Below are 11,942 nucleotides of genomic sequence, written 5' to 3'. Positions count from 1 at the left end.
ATTTAATCACTCCCTTCCTCCTTTGCTAGTCGCCTCCCAGTCGCCTGCGTTCAGTTTAGGGTTTTGGGGGGCAATGCTCAGCATAGGAGGATTTTTTTTGTTGTTGTTGTGTTTTTTTTTTCTTTTTTTTTGGTTTTTTCCTCCCTCTAAGTGACACAACATTTCAACTCAGATCTGGACTCACATGAAAACACCTTCCATTCTGACCCTCTCCACACCCTCATCTCATCACCCTGCCTGCCCAAGCTCGATTGTGTACAGTGTATATTGTATAATAGACGATTGTGTCTACGACATGTTTTAAAAAAAAACATATTGCTTGTTATTTTTGAGGCTTTTAAATTAAACAAAAATCCAACTTTATTTTTTGTTGTAACTGCTTGAGGATGTTTTATTAATTAAGTGACAGATTTGTTATCCTTTATTAACGATGTATTTTGTTGGTCAGTATGGGCTGACAAAAATTTTTCTTGCTAATAAATTTAGTTGCCCGAGGCAAAGTCTTCTCTTGGCAGTTGGGCTTCCTTTGTCTGTTTCTTCAGAAGTCTTCAAAGGGGGCTCTCCTGAGGAGGGAGTGATGGACTTACCTCCTGGCCGTGGTAGCAAAGGAGGGGAGTGCTCAGAGCACCTCTGGGCACCTCCACAGGTGGTTGGCTAACCACTGTACTTCCCACCCCAGTCCTGCGGGAAGGCACTTCCTGTTAAAAGCTAGACAAGTCAAGAGCCTTGGTCCACAGGTTGGGTTTTATAGAAAATACACCTCCCACAGGGTGAGAGTTCTTTTTTTGTTGTTTAAACATTTATTTACTTATTATTATGTATACAGTGCTCTACCTGCATGTACCCCTGCAGTCCAGAAGAGGACATCCGATCATGTTATAGATGGTTGTGAGCCCCCATGTGGTTGCTGGGAATTGAACTCAGGACCTTTGGAAGAGCAGCCAGTGCTCTTACCCACTGAGCCACCTCTCCAGCCCCCAGGGTGGGAGTTCTTGTGGTGGAGAAGCAAGCAGATAGATCCTCAGGGTCTGCAGCTAGAGGCCCATGCCTCTGGGCTTGAGTAGGACTGCAAATCTGCAATTTACGTTGGAGACTTTTTCATTTTGGCAGAACTAATAGAAAAGTCAGGGGCTGTGGTTTATTCAGATTTAAAACTGGAGTTAGTGTGTAAGCCTTGGGGCCCTGAAGAGCAGCAGCCAGGCTGGAGGAAGAGGCCAGTCCGCCTCAGACATTAAAAAAAAACTGAAACACTTGAAAGCCAAGCACAGTAGCGCACACCTGTAATCCCAGCACTTGGGAGACTGAGGCAGGCGGATCGCTGTGAGTTCCGGGCCAGCCTGGTCTACAGAAGGAGTCTAGGACAGCCAAGGCTAACACAGAAAAACCCTGTATCCAAAAACCAAACCAAACAAACAAAAAACATGGACACTTTCTGCTTTCCCTCAGACCAGCCAGGACGGCAGCTCTGCTGTCCCAACCATCCCCTTGCACTCTGTCGTTTGTCAACAGGCATCTGCAATACCAACAGCTTTTCCCCTGTGCTGGTCAACCCCCACATAGCTGAAAACCAGAAAGGTCATAGAGCTCAAATGGATCCAGGCTCTGTGCCCTTGGGCACTTCAACCACAGCAGAGCGTGACTTGGCTGCCTATTCTCAAGCCCTTGGGCAATATTAGACCCACAGCTGGGTCATCCTTGGCAAGAAGCCTCGTTAGCCCACCACCCTGCATCCCAGTGTAGCTGTGCCAGCTGGGGAAAGCTTTGCTGTGTTCTGAATCCTGGGTAGAGACAAGGGACACACCAACCCACTGACCTCTCTGCCACACCCCGCCTTGGGCACAAGGGTTATTCTTCCCCAGGGGGTTGACTCCCTAAGGTCTTCGTCTTTATGCTGAGCTGACTCTGGCTTCTTTTGTAAACAAAATGGTGTGAACCCCCAGCTAGGCAGAAGGAGCTGGCTGGCATAATGGCTCCCTTCTCAGGGGGACAGAAGCTATGACATTCTACCCTCAGGATGCCTCGAATGTTTTCTTTATCCAAGTATTATTATTTCAAATTATGTTTAGGGGTGTGTGTGTGTGTGTGTGTGTGTTTGCATCTGGTTAAGTCATGTACCTCAGAGGTCAGAGACTTCAGATCCCCTGGAGCTGGAGATAGAGACAGTTGTGAGCCGGTAGACTGAACACACGTCCTCAGGAAGAGCAGCATGTGTTCTAACCACTGGACCATCTCTCCAGCCCCTGGATGCCAGAGTTTTATAAGGAGGAGAACACAGTCCACCTAGCAATGATGAGGTCGAGGAACAGAAAGACCCGGAAGACGGCTCAGTGGGTTAAGTGTTTGCCTGTTGCCATGCAAGCATTCTGACCTGAGTTCAACCCCACATCCAAAGCCACACCTGGTGGTATGTGGTATCCCAGTCCTGGGAGGCAGAGGTAGGCAGATCCTTGGGACTGGCTTTTCAGCCACCCTACCCTAATGAGCAAGTCAGGTCCAAGTGAGAGAGAACCTGTCTCAAAAACCAAGGTAGATGTCCCCTAAGTAGAAACATCCAAAGTTGACTCCTAACTTGTATATTTTTGCACACTAGCATGCATACACACACACACACACACACACACACACACACACACACACACACAAGAGAATCAGTAGCAAGTGTAATCTGTGTAGCCTTAGCTGTCCTAGACTTGCTTTGTAGACCAGGCTGGCCTTGAACTCACAGCAATCTGCTTGCCTCTGCCTCCCGAGTGCTGGGATTACAGGCGTGCACCATCACACACCCTGCTAACTGCACAGTTTTTTTTTTTTTAATTTTAATTTATATGCCTTGGTGTAGGGGTGTCAGATCTTGGAGTTACAGACAGTTGTGAGCTGCCATGTGGTTGCTGGGAATTGAACCCAGGCCCTTAGGAAGAACAGGCAGTGCTCTTAACCACTGAGCCATCTCTCCAGCCCTGCACAGTATTAATCCTCTCTGAAAGGAAGGAAATTAGCCTATTGAGGATGTAAGGGCCAAAAGCCATCAAAAGGAGCAGCATCACTAGGGGGCCTAGCAAAGTGGAGACTAAGGTGCTTAACCGCGGTGATGAGGCGAACCAAGACCTGAACCATCCTTGGGCCTGTTCTCTTTCACGTTCGCTCTTAGCCAGGCCCTCCTGGACCTTTGCCAAGGATTCTTCTACTGTTCCTGAATGATCCGTCCAGAAACAACATTCCTCTCCTACAGAACCTCTTTGCTTCTGTAATACAACTTCCGCTGGGGAGGTGAGGGATTCCTGTAAATGAGAGGTAGAGTTCTCAGTTCTTTCTATGTCCATATCTACTGCTGTTCTGAGGCCAGTATAATGTTGATTTTGAGGCACTAAGGAGGACACCTCTGTCTCAGCTTCAGCCAAGCCTAACCCCAAGAGCGTCGTTAGGGTGGTTGGAGTTACTGGCTTCCTGCAGGTCCTAACACTCTCCACGCGTTTGTAACTGTCTTCTTCAAACTGTGTATCAGCCGGGGCACTAGTTGGACGAGCACACAAAAGCTCTGAATCTGGTTAAAAACTTTTCCATGCACACGGGGAGTGAGTCCTTTTGAGCAGGCCCAGCAGCCATCAGGTGGCGGGGGCAAATACTGACCGGTGTTAGCCTGAAGCATCTAACTGCACAGGTGTTGGTAGGCTTTAGGCATGCAACTGAGGCAAAGTCCCTTCCCCGTTACTGACTGTAGAGCTCTTCTAGCAGTTCTCTTTTGTTGCCATCTACATCGTAAGGTGCCATGAGTTTCATTGTGTGAAAAGCTACGCCTTCATAATAAGGGGGTTTTGAACTATAGCACAGCCAACAGGACTTGGTTAGGTCAGGTCTGGAAGAGCTAAGCACTTGGTAGGTATGTGTCATCAGTTGCCATAGTGGGTTTGGAAAGAAATCTTGGGAAGAGACAGTAGGGACACTGGTCAGGGCATCACCAGGACCATGGGTGATGGGGCTGGGGGAATCTGCTGGGATGACCATAGGAGGTGTCAACACCTGGTTTGGCTCCATTGTCTTCTGGGGGCGCTGGAAATCGAGTACCTGTTTTATCAGGAACAGGACCCCAATAGCCTTCCTTATAAAGATGTAGACCAGGAGACATCCGGGCCTCCCAGGTCTTAGTCTTTTCCCATACTTCTGTGAAGGCCAGATTCAGAGGGTTACAGTCAGAATTAGGAGTGACCGGGTGAGCCTTTTTTTTTCCTGGTGAGTTGGATTAGGACATTCTGAGAGCTTTATCCAACTATAAGTTCCTGCATTCCCACATCCCCATGAGATGCAGGAATAACCATCCCATCCCCCACAGGTGGTAGTCTCCTCTTTAGGAGTGGGGGCTGGACAGACAGAGAAGCAGGTATCTTTCAACACAAGCCCGAGTGGTGGCACACGCCTTTAATCCCAGCACTCGGGAGACAGAGGCAGGAGGATCTCTGTGAGTTCGAGGCCAGCCTGGTCTACAAAAAGGGAGTCCAAGACAGCCAAGGCTACACAGAGAAACCCTGTCTTGGAAAAACAGAACAAAACAAAAACAAAACAAACAAACAAAAAAAGAACAACACAAACCTACTTGTCAACTTCCAGACAAAGGGAAAATACAGAAAAGGAGTCAGCAGCAAACTTCATAGGTAGTTGCCAAGGAAGAGGGGCTGTCAGAATCGGGGGCCCATCTGGTTTGGCTTTGTTTCTATGGTACTGGGGGTGGAAGTCAGAGCTAGGTTACCATAAGCACTTTGCCACTGAGCTATACCCCCAGGCCTTAATGGAGTCTTCCTTTTTTTTTTTTTTTTTTTTTTTTTTTTTTTCTTTTTGTTTTGTTTTCTAGACAGGGTTTCTCTGAATAACAGCCCTGGCTGTCCTGGAACTCTTTGTAGACCATACTTGCCTCAAACTCAGAGATCTGCCTGCCTCTGCCTCTGCCTCTGCCTCCCGATTGCTGGGATGAAACGCATGCGCCACCACACCCAGCTTAAGTCTTTTTTTTTTTTTTTTTTTTTTTTTTGAGACAAACTCTTGCTAAACTGCCCAGGCTGGCCACAAACTCATGATCCTCTTGCCTCAAACACCTAAACAGCTGGCTCCGAGACATATTCCACCAACACCTGCCTTCCCCTCCTCACCCCATGCCGGCTTAAACAAAAACACCCATCACAAAAGTAGTCTCTTGGCTCCACAATCTCCAGAGTACCGCCCCACGGCCCTCAGCACCTGTCCTGTGTAGTCCACAAGGCGGTTCAGCATCTCCTACTCTCAAGTCACTATCTCTCCCTTCAACCAGATTACCCCCACACCTTTTTCTCTGTGTCCCCATCACCTTGCTTTAGAGTCTGGCCCCAATACCGTGTTTCGTTCCCCAAGATACCAACCCCCGGTTCCCAGGAGGTGCTTCCTACCTTAATGTTATTTTTCAGTAGCCCACGGTAGCCCGGCCACTTAGTGCGGGCCACTCCTCTCCAGCCCCGGGACTTCGCCTTACCCCCCACCCCACTCCCACCCCCACCCTCCACCGCGTCCGCCGTGGCTGCAGCGGTCCCTACACCTTTAACAAACCTCCACCTGCGTGGGAACGGCGGGTGACAGCATTTCCTTGTCTCTCTGCTCCCGCCCCTGGAGACGCTGCCCATTGGCTGCTGGCTTCCTCTGTTCCCTCTCTAATTGGTCTCGGGGCAGGAACCTCAAACCAATGAGCTCTCTGCGTCTGTCTCCTTTGGCTTCAAGAATTTAGGAGTTACTAGTTTGGGCCACTAGCAATTTCTTCCTTCCCCAGGTTAGACACCCAGGCTGAGCAATTGGTTCCGAACCCGGAGGAACCCAGGGCCAGGTGACGCCGGGTCACGTGGCCGGCTGCCTACATGACGTACGGGCTGCTGAGCGTCACCGTGACGTTCAGGCGACCTGCGAAGTGGCTGGGCTACCTCCGTCACCTGTGCTATCGGGGTGCTGTCATGGACCTGGGGCCGATGCGCAAGAGTTACCGCGGGGACCGAGAGGTGCTGCCGCTGCCTTCGGGACACGGGGAAGGGGGTGTCCCTGAGTCGTCTCCAAAGGGTTGGAGGAGCGCCTTGGGGTCTCACGGGCCCCTTAAAGGACAGCAGGATTTAGGGGTCACCCTGATGGGAGAAGAGGCTTTTAGAGACAACCATTGGGGAAGGCCTCAGGGGAAACGTGTGTTCATAGGCCCCTTGTCGCAGTGGTAAGGGGACCCTAACCTCGGAGCCCACTTGGATTGGAATCCAGCCCTTTTCTGTATCTGTATCTGTATCACCGTGGACAATTTATGCTCTCTGGGCCTCAGTTTACTCACCTGTAAAGTGATAATGCCTACTTTACAAGGATACTGTGAGTTTGGGTTTGTTTTTTCTTTTCTTTCTTTCTTTCTTTTTTTTTTTTTTTTTTTTTTTTTTTTTTTTTTTTTTTTTTTTCTTTTTTTTTTTTTTACTTTTTTATTCATTTAGAGAGGAAGAGAGTGTTCGTACATCAGAGGACAACTTTCAGGAGTTGCTTTTTCTCCTTCCACCAGGAATGAACTCAGGTGGTCAGGCTTAGTGCTCGATGCCTCTACCCGCTGAGTCGTCTTACCAGCCTGTATTTAGGCTTTTTTTTTTTTTTTTAAGAGTTTTTAAGTATACAGTGTTTTGCCTGCATGTACGCCTGCACGCCAGAAGAGGGCATCCTAACTACTGAGTCATCTCTCCAGCCCGTATGTAGGCATTTGTAAAATGCTTTAAAACAGTCACAATGTGCCAAGTGTGGTTGTAGAAGCCTTTATTTTACTTATTTTTGTTTATTTATTTGGGTTTTTTGAGACAGGGTTTCTCTATTTATGTAGCCTTGGCTGTCCTAGACCCACTTTGTAGACCAGGCTGGCCTCGAACTCACAGTGATCTTCCTGCCTCTGCCTCCCAAGTGCTGGGATTAAAGGCTTGCCCAACCAGCAGTGGTAGTGCACGCTTTGGATCTCAGCACTCGGGAGGCAGAAGTAGGAGGATCTCTGAGTTCAAGGCCAGACTGGTCCACAAATCGAGTTTCAGGACAGCCAGAGCTACACACAGAAAAACTGTGTCTCCAAAAACAACAACAACAATAATAATAATAATAATAAAGGAGTGGAAGGTAGGTTGTTTGCAGCTCACTTGGTAGAGTCTTGCCTAGTATGCACGATGGCTCTGGGTTCCATCCTTAGCACCAAATGAACTCTGGCACGGTGGCTGGCCCCAGAGTCCAGGGCCATCCTTCTGCAGCACCGTGAGTTCAAGGCTAACCCGGAAGCTCTTCTTTTTTACTGCCCTCAGCAACCCCCTGGGTCCTTTTCTTTTCCCTCCTTGGGTCAGGGACCCGAGAGATCAGTCCAGAGCTACAGTGGCTAAAGTGTGATTGTACGTGACCATGTCCAAGAGTGCTTGACTCCAATGGGGGTTTTCATGAGACCATGAGAAATAATGAGGTGACCCACAGGAACTTCTCCTTCATCCTTTCCTGGTTAGGAGACTTGCTTCATCACCTGTAAATGGATAACAGAACCTACTCCCTGTGTAGTGGGTTTTTGTTGTTGTTGTTTGTTTTGTTTGTTGTTTGTTTCAAGGTCAGGGTTATGAAGGCTAAATGCATTTGCATTTTGAAAAGCACCTCAACCCGTACCAGGCGCATAGTAAGTGTTCTGTGTTTATTAGAGGCAGCCTAACTCTCTTTCTAGGCATTTGAGGAGACTCAGTTGACCTCGCTGGACCCCATCAAGCAGTTTGCTTCCTGGTTCGAGGAGGCCGTTCAATGTCCGGACATAGGGGAAGCCAATGCTATGTGTCTGGCTACCTGCACCAGGTATGCGCAGCCACGGGCCCCTGTGTTGGTGGCTTCAGACGGAGCTGGGGACTTAGGAAAACCCAAACTAAGTATGCTCAACTTTATGTCTCCAGTTCAGTTATTAAAACCTCAGTTGGGCCGGGGCGGTGGTGGCACACACCTTTAATCCCAGCACTCGGGAGGCAGAGGCAGGTGGATCCCTGTGAGTTTGAGGCCAGCCTGGTCTACAATGCAAGGACAGGCCAGCCAAGGCTACACAGAGAAACCCTGTCTCGAAAAACAAAACAAAACAAAACAAAAAGCCTCAGTTGAGTTACTTGTCTTCTCTGAGCCCCAGGAAGCGAGTCCTTAACCGGTAAACCAAAAGCCAGATAACTGATTACCTGTCAGTGACATATGCATTTCCTTATGCTTCTTTACCTGGATATATCAGTGGCTTCCCTCAAGCTCCTATCTGCTGCATCTCCTGGGACTGTGCCTGAGGCTCTCTCTCTCTAATCCAGCATAGGATTTGCCAGTCAGTCATAACCCTTTGAGAAATCTCTTTTTTTTTAATTTTAATAATTTATTCTTGTTACATCTCAATGATTATCCCATCCCTTGTATCCTCCCATTCCTCCCTCCCTCCCATTTCCCCTTACTCCCCTCCCCTGTGACTGTGACTGAGGGGGGACCTCCTCCCCCTGTATATGCTCATAGGGAATCAAGTCTCTTCTTGGTAGAGAAATCTCTTTTGTTAGCCTCTTACTCAACATTTTTTGTCCCTTTTCACTAAAGCACCAGGCATCAGGACAGGGCTCTGCCACTCTGGGTATCATGCAGAGCTCTGAGCAGAGGCCTGTCTGTCAATACCCCCCTTTTTCAGCATTGTCATAGCAAAGTGCAATGGGCTGGGCGGCTTAGGCAACATTAGTTTACTGTCCACACAAGTCCAAGAGCAAGTGGTTGTCAGGGATGATGTCTGCTGAGGCTTCTGAAGACAGCCACCCCTTTGCTGTATCCTCATGTGACCAGACACCAGTCTTAACTGGATTAGAAAGTCCCATCCCTCTGGCTGCATGTAACCTTACTGCCTCCCTAAAAGCCTTTATCTTCTAAAAGCAGTCTCATGGTGGTTGGGGCCGTGGTGTGCCATACATCCCTTAGGGGGACACTGTTCATCCACAAGGAGCCCCCAGACACTGGTATCCAGGACAAGTTCCCCAAGGGGGCATTGTTTGATGGCACTGGACCCCACAGTTTGTCTCTGCCGGGTTTTTTTGTTTTTTGTTTTTTGTTTTTGTTTTCAGTTTGTGACTACGCATTCGTCCATGTGATTTGCGTGATTGATAGTTGCCTCGTGAAGGGGCGTGGCTTCGTGAGGGGGCGTGGCTTCATGAAGGGGTGGCAGTGGGGCGGGGTGAGTACACCAATGGGTTCTGACCTGGTGCTCTGCTGTGTGCCCTTAGAGAAGGAAAACCCTCTGCCCGCATGCTGCTGTTGAAGGGCTTCGGCAAGGACGGCTTCCGCTTCTTCACTAACTACGAGAGTCGGAAGGGGAAAGAGCTGGTGAGGGTCAGGATGAATCTTCCTGGGGCTGACGGGGCTAGCCTCCACCCTACCTTACACAGCCTTCTCATGATTCCCCCGGCTCCATACTTTTCTTTTTTCTTTTTTTCTTCTTCTTCTTTTTTTTTTTTTTTGTTGCAAGGTTTCTCTGTGTAGCCTTGCCTGCCCCAGACTGCTTAGTAGATCAGGCTGGCCTCGAATTTACGGCGATTGCCTGCCTCTGTTCCCGGTGCTGGGATTAAAGGCGTGCGCCACCACGCCTGCCCGGCTCTTCTTTCTTTGCTCAGGCTCCCTCTTGCTTCAAGGCATTTGTACTGTGAGTGAATGAGCCACACTTCACCAACGTCGGCTGCCGTTCCTGCCGGTCTCACCTGTGGCTTCCTGAATCAGGGAAGCCTTCCTTACCTAACACCTACTGGGCTGTGGGCCGGGCGGGTACCTGGCACTGTTTGCCAGCTGTGCACCTCACAGCTTTTCTTTGTCATTTTGATTATGTGATTAGGCGATTGACACTGTCTCCTCTGCTACTCAGTAAGAGTAAAGGTTGCCACTTTTATTTAATCTGTTTTGTCCCCAACATCTGTTCTAAGGTGCACAGGACTTAGCATTTCATATGCATGTGGTCATGCCACCCCGAGGTGCATTTCACACAAACTCTCAAAGCTCCATGAGTGAGCTGGATATGGTAGCTCACACCTCCGAATATTCAGGAGGCTGAGGCAGGAGGATTACCACAAATTTAAGTCAGTCAGTCTAGGCTACAGAGTAGGACCCTGTCTCAAAAAACAAGAACAGGGCTGGAGAGATGGCTCAGAGGTTAAGAGCACGGGCTGCTCTTCCGAAGGTCTGGAGTTCAATTCCCAGCAACCACATGGTGGCTCACAACCACCTGTAATGAGATCCAGTGCCTTCTTGTGGTGGGCAGAAAACTGTATAAATAATAAATAAATCTTTAAAAAACAAAACAAAACAAAACAAACAAGCAAAAACAACAAATAGTCAAAACTACAACTGTGGTGATTAGAATGGCCAAACCTCACCCTGGTGTTAAACCAGCTTAAATCCGGCTCTACCACTGGCTGTGTGAACTTACTACTCCGCCCCTTAGAGCCTGCCTCCAGATGTGTCACGGGATGCTCACCTTTGAGGGTTTAAATGAAATGTAACAGTGAGTGCATCTGTTGATGCTGTCCGACTCCGTCTCCTGACTCCTACGTGTAGGAAGCATCATCTTCCTGTTCCACTGGTACCTATGACTTTTCTCTTGTTTCTAGGACTCGAATCCCTTTGCCTCTCTTGTCTTCTACTGGGAGCCCCTGAACCGACAGGTAAGTGAGCATTCCTAAGACAGTCCACTTCCGGTGGGCTAGGTGGACAGGGGTCAATTTGTAAATGAATATAGGGAGGGTCCCCAGGCCAGGCATATACTCTGTCTGGCCCTGGGCACTCTGCCTCTCTCTCTCACACACACACACACACACACACACACACACACACACACAAGTCCGGTGGGAACCTGGAGTGTTGGGGCAGCTGATAGAACAGTGCGAAACAGGGGCTGTGCTGGTAGGAAAGGTGGATAGTAGCAAGTGTCACCTGGGCGGTGCCGTCCACGAGCAGGTCCGTGTGGAGGGCCCTGTGAAGAAGCTGCCCCAGAAGGAGGCTGAGAGCTACTTCCATTCCCGCCCCAAGAGCAGCCAGATCGGGGCTGTGGTCAGTCGCCAGAGTTCTGTGATCCCCGATCGGGAGGTAAGTGGGCTCCTGTGTGATCCTCCTGGTGCCTGAGACCCTCCCTCCGCTCATCCCCAGAGGCTGTCTCCAGAAGGTGCCAGGGGCCCTGTCAATCTAGCAGAGAGAAAAGGATGATATGTCCTTAGAGGAGAAGAGTAGGTTGATGGGAAGCCGGCCTCCTCGGTCTGGCCCTCCTGTTGGCCAGTGCCCTGGTCTATCTTCTTCACCTCTGTCCCCAATACCTGGCCTGGGCCCTGCCCCAGAGCCTATGTTGGTAAGTTGTTAATTGGATCGTTGCCCTAGCCTGGCTCTTCCTCTGTCCTCTTCTTTGAACAGTACCTGAGAAAGAAAAATGAGGAACTGGGGCAGCTCTACCGGGAACGAGAGGTGCCCAAGCCAGAATACTGGTAAGTGATATCTGTGCTTGGTGGCCATCCAGGAAGGGGACACTGGGGCCCTGTCTGTGGAACTACAGCTCTCCTTCTCTGGGAAGCTCTCAGCTGCATCCCAGGAGCATCCTCCAAGAGAGCTAGGCATGAGGGGTGGGGGGATGGGCACACTGAACCTCTGCTTCTTCCTGTAGGGGGGGCTACATCCTCGACCCTCAGGTGATGGAGTTCTGGCAAGGCCAGACTAACCGCCTGCATGACCGCATCGTCTTCCGCCGAGGCATCTCAACAGGAGACTGCCCTCTGGGACCCATGACCCACCAAGGGGAGGAAGACTGGGTATATGAGAGACTTGCACCTTGACTCTGGACAAAGAACGCTGGAGAGTCATCAGCTGGAAGAGAGTGGGATAGGGCTGTTAGGAGCGGGGTAAAGGGGCTAGAGAGATAGCTCAGC

The 11,942-nt window shown here is 49.7% G+C and overlaps 1 protein-coding gene across 1 annotated transcript; it reads left to right on the top strand.

Moving 5' to 3' along the window:
• Positions 1-5,731: 5,731 nt before the first annotated feature.
• Positions 5,732-11,927, top strand: Pnpo (pyridoxamine 5'-phosphate oxidase). The gene is made up of 7 exons (XM_051158417.1): positions 5,732-6,008; positions 7,712-7,836; positions 9,267-9,366; positions 10,641-10,694; positions 10,987-11,115; positions 11,434-11,504; positions 11,681-11,927. Exons 1-7 carry the CDS (start codon positions 5,871-5,873, stop codon positions 11,847-11,849), a joined length of 786 nt encoding a protein of 261 aa, XP_051014374.1. The 5' UTR covers positions 5,732-5,870; the 3' UTR covers positions 11,850-11,927.
• Positions 11,928-11,942: the final 15 nt, after the last annotated feature.

The sequence above is a fragment of the Acomys russatus genome, chromosome 16, assembly GCF_903995435.1.
Source record: "Acomys russatus chromosome 16, mAcoRus1.1, whole genome shotgun sequence".
NCBI lineage: Eukaryota > Metazoa > Chordata > Mammalia > Rodentia > Muridae > Acomys > Acomys russatus.
Note: the sequence above shows the minus strand (reverse complement) of the source record. Positions and strands in the feature narration are given on the sequence as shown.